The sequence below is a fragment of the Lepisma saccharinum genome, chromosome 9 (genome assembly GCF_977018435.1).
Source record: "Lepisma saccharinum chromosome 9, izLepSacc3.1, whole genome shotgun sequence".
Classification (NCBI taxonomy): Eukaryota; Metazoa; Arthropoda; class Insecta; order Zygentoma; family Lepismatidae; genus Lepisma; species Lepisma saccharinum.
In genome coordinates, this window is record NC_139237.1 from 38,217,498 (window position 1) to 38,221,412 (window position 3,915).

General features: G+C 35.4%; 1 protein-coding gene across 1 annotated transcript; it reads right to left on the reverse strand.

Annotated features, from left to right (window-relative positions):
- Positions 1 to 462: 462 nt before the first annotated feature.
- Positions 463 to 2,185, reverse strand: LOC145992625 (larval cuticle protein A2B-like). The gene is made up of 3 exons (XM_083128985.1): positions 2,160 to 2,185; positions 1,055 to 1,210; positions 463 to 931 (listed from the first exon to the last, which is right to left on the reverse strand). Exons 1-3 carry the CDS (start codon positions 2,172 to 2,174, stop codon positions 668 to 670), a joined length of 435 nt encoding a protein of 144 aa, XP_082985111.1. The 5' UTR covers positions 2,175 to 2,185; the 3' UTR covers positions 463 to 667.
- Between the last annotated feature and the right edge of the window lie 1,730 nt (positions 2,186 to 3,915).

Genomic DNA, 3,915 nt, shown 5'->3' on the forward strand with positions numbered 1-3,915 from the left:
AGCGATGATATGATAAAATTGATAAGGAAGCACTCACAAAGAACACCAATGTCTAGGCCGAGATTCGAACACGTAACAGTTATTGTGCTGTGCTAACCACTCCACCAAGGAGGTCGGCTGATTTCACATGCATGCAAACTTGTATTTGAATAACAATAGACTGTAATACCAAGATATATTTTGATAAGCCATTTAAAATATTTGGAAATTTTTTTATTTTCCAAAATTTATCTCAGCAACATTAGCAGAATTATTTTTTAAAACTTTATTTATGATCAACATTTAGTTCTTCTACTGTGTACATGAATATATTTTAAAATCTTTATCCTTTATAACTTCCTTTAAGAAAATCGCTTGGGGTCACTCGCTGACACCCACCCAGGTGATTTTCATTGGGTAGTACTGCATAGTATTTGTACATAACTGCCAATTTAATTTTCAAAATTCTCTCATGTCACGAACTGAATTTTTAAGGAGAGTTGGAAATAATGCACCTTGTGGCAGAGTATTGTTAAGGAATCTTAATATAACGAAAAGAAATATTATTATTAGAAAATAATATTTATTTTTCATCCGAAACTCTTTTATCTTGCAACATAACTAGTCAAGGATTTCAAAGATTGATTTCCTGGACACTTTATGAGAAGACAAAGAAAATTTCATCTATTTAACCGTAGATCTTGCCTCCCAGTCCAACGTGACCAACAGCAGCGAGAGGTCCAGAGTGAGCACTCTGTCCAAGCTTGCTCACCACAGCGTTGAATCCGTTGACTGGATCAGCAGCGTAGTTCACAACTCTCAAAGTGCCATCTGGTTCAGCCACGCTGTATTGGCCTTTCACCAAACCTCCATCACGAACTTCAGACTGGCTCTTGTGGTCCCCAGTCAGAGCGTCGGCCACTCCGTAACCGAAGGCGTATCTAGGGTATGCCTGCAAAATACATGTTGTTATACAGTGAATTGAAATAGGTAGATGGATTCATGCTGGGTTACATCAAATTACACTATGAAATCAGTGTAAATTTAATAATGACAGATAGGTGAAGAAACTTACGTAGTAATCAACAGCAGCGGCGACAGGAGCAACAGCAGCTACATGAGCCACTGGAGCAACAGCAGCAACAGGACCGTAGCCGTAGCCCAATGCACCATAACCGCCTACAGCACCGCCAGCTGCAACCGCTACGAGAGCGGTGAATGCCAAAAGAGCCTGAAATATATGAAAATCTCTTTATCTCTTTATATATATATATATCAATATACAAATTAGAATGTATTTTCATTGTATTGTCTATTGAAGAATTAGAGCAAAAATTACAACATAAAATATTATTTCAATACTGATCAATGAAAGTAAATAGTGTAGGAGATAATACATAATTGTATAATTGTGCAACAAGGTGCAAAGTTTTAAAAATGAAGAGGGAACACACATTAGTAATATATCATCTTCGAAAATGTTAATATAAAGTATGAAGGTTGATGCCTGTTAATATTTATTATTACGAATTTTGTAAATGTGTGCATTATGAATAAAAATATGGGAATTGTAAGGATATCTCTGACCACTCTTAACTTAAGTCATAGGTTATTATTTTGTAATTAATTGTTTGTACGTAGTTTTATTTTGCAACTTTTATTTTCACCTCTAGGTTAAACTATGGAGTCTGGGAAACAGAATAACCGCAGGAGTACACGGTGTGCATGGAATATGAATCAAGAACAGCTATACTAACATCGTGAGTAAGACAAAACATGTCTTTCAGACGCAAAAGCTAATCGGAGACCAATTAGTATATCCTCTCATATTTCTATCCTACTCTGTTATGTTGTATTATTATGTTTTATACAACTTCTTTTACATTATATTACATAAATTTTCTATTTGTATCTATTCTACTGTTTCGTTCTTTTCTGTTGTATATATTTGTTCAAGTTCTAGGTCAACGTTCAGTAGAAGCACGTTTCTGGACTCGTAATTCAATACTATTTTAAGTTGGGAGTTCCGTTTCGCTTATCTGTACATAGTGCACTTCATATGAATTTTATAACAAACAATTGTTGTATTCTGTCCCATTCTATTTGTTATAACAAATAAATGGAGAAAAAGAAGTCTAAGAATTACTTGAAACCCAAGTCAGGTCTCTGTGAATACTTACTGCAAACGAGTTCATGTTGTGCTTGTTGCTGCTAACTGTGCATGACGAGGTCTCTCCGTCTCTTTATATACTCTCGAGCATTTTATCGGTGTTAGGGAAGTTAATATAAAACTTAACTGTTGCTGCAATGTCTCTAAGGAATCCGCTACATACTTTATGCCCTGATAGAAAGCCAGATCCGTGACTTGTTAAATATTCCACGACACAACATTAAACACCATCTTCAGATTAATATTATACTGATACGATTTTGTATCCTGAAAATATTGACCTAAAAGTAATGATGTTTTAAATTATGTATTATTACCTGCAGCTCAGAACTAGAAAAGTGTGCTACGATTATTAATTTTCTATGTAATGGTTTCTTTAAATCATGAATTTTTATATGCAATATAATAATTTTGTCTTGCATTCATTATATTTTCGTCTTCCACTTCTTTACTTCTTTTCCCCTTTCTCTTATCTTCCTCTTCCATTTACTCCTTTTGTTCTATCTTTATTCTTATTCCTCTCCCTCTATTTTTCTTTTCTTTTTCTCTCCCCTCCGTATATCCTCCTGAGATTATCTATCTCTCTCTCCCTGTTTCTCATTGTTTCCCTATTGTTGTCTTTCATTTTATATTTTTCGGTGCTTCTATTTCTGTATTCGTGTATTTTTGTCTATTCCCTCTCTCTCTTTCTCTGTATGTCTCTCTCTCTTTCTCCCTTCCCTCACCCCTTTCTCTCGGTGTGTGTGTTTGAATCTTGCTCATTTATAAATAATTCTGTAAATTTCTCATGTAAGCTCTTTTGGTAGGCATGCATGTGTCCGCCATCGCTTCTAATGGTGACGTCCCTGCTATAACATAAGTGGAACTCCATTGAAAAGTAGGGCAAGAAGGATCAAGAAGGCACTGTGGAGGAGAGAACTAACTAACAAAGCTATTTAAAATGGCATTAAGGAAAAACTAGTTCTATGAATACATACATCTGTGAACGACTGAGGTTTAATGCAATTGTAATTATCCTCTGTCCGTTCTATGCAACGCTTACTATAGCCGGTGTGTGCAGTGGCGACTCGTGGCTTTTTTGAAGTGTAGGAAGAAGTTATAGTCAATTGAGAAAGGTTTGAAAAATACATTCAATTACAGTCGCACAAATCCCTCGTACTATCCATTGCATTTAAAATGTTACCTGCAGGCTCACGCACAAGGTAGGCAAGGGGCCCTTGTCCCCTTGAACTATGTTTTTTTTTAATGTGAACCTATAAAAACCAACGAAAATAGTATTGACGATATTTCAGATTTTGCAAGAATTTCCATTTTGTCACCTCCCCTGTTATGTGGATTGAGGATAATAAAAAGTGCTGCTTAAACTCTGAAATTATGCTAAATGCTTCTAAATTGTGCTAGGATTTATTATTAATTAATTTTTCTGATAACTGCAGTTACAAGTTCAATTATGCATATACTTGCATGAACTTGCGTTACTTATTATTCACTACACAAAATTGTGTAGAATGGCTCAACAAACGAGATGGGTTCAGCATAGAACCTGAAACGATTTGAGAAAATGATTTGTTTACCCCCAACCTTCTATCGATTTACTGCCGTAAAATCTCCTCAGGAACAAAATCGACAGGATAAAGAAAAGAGAGGATGGATCGTCGCATAGTTGTAAAAAAAGCGCGTCGCTATGTATGCAAACTCCCTTTGATTTAAAACAAGTCGCTTGTGAAGTATGAATTGGACGTAATTTTATTTCTATTTCCTGAAAA

Excerpts from the sequence above, each read along its gene's own strand:
- LOC145992625 (XM_083128985.1), bottom strand. Across the intron at positions 932-1,054 it reads CCGCTGCTGTTGATTACTAC|GCATACCCTAGATACGCCTT; the intron begins GTAAGTTTCTTC and ends TGTATTTTGCAG.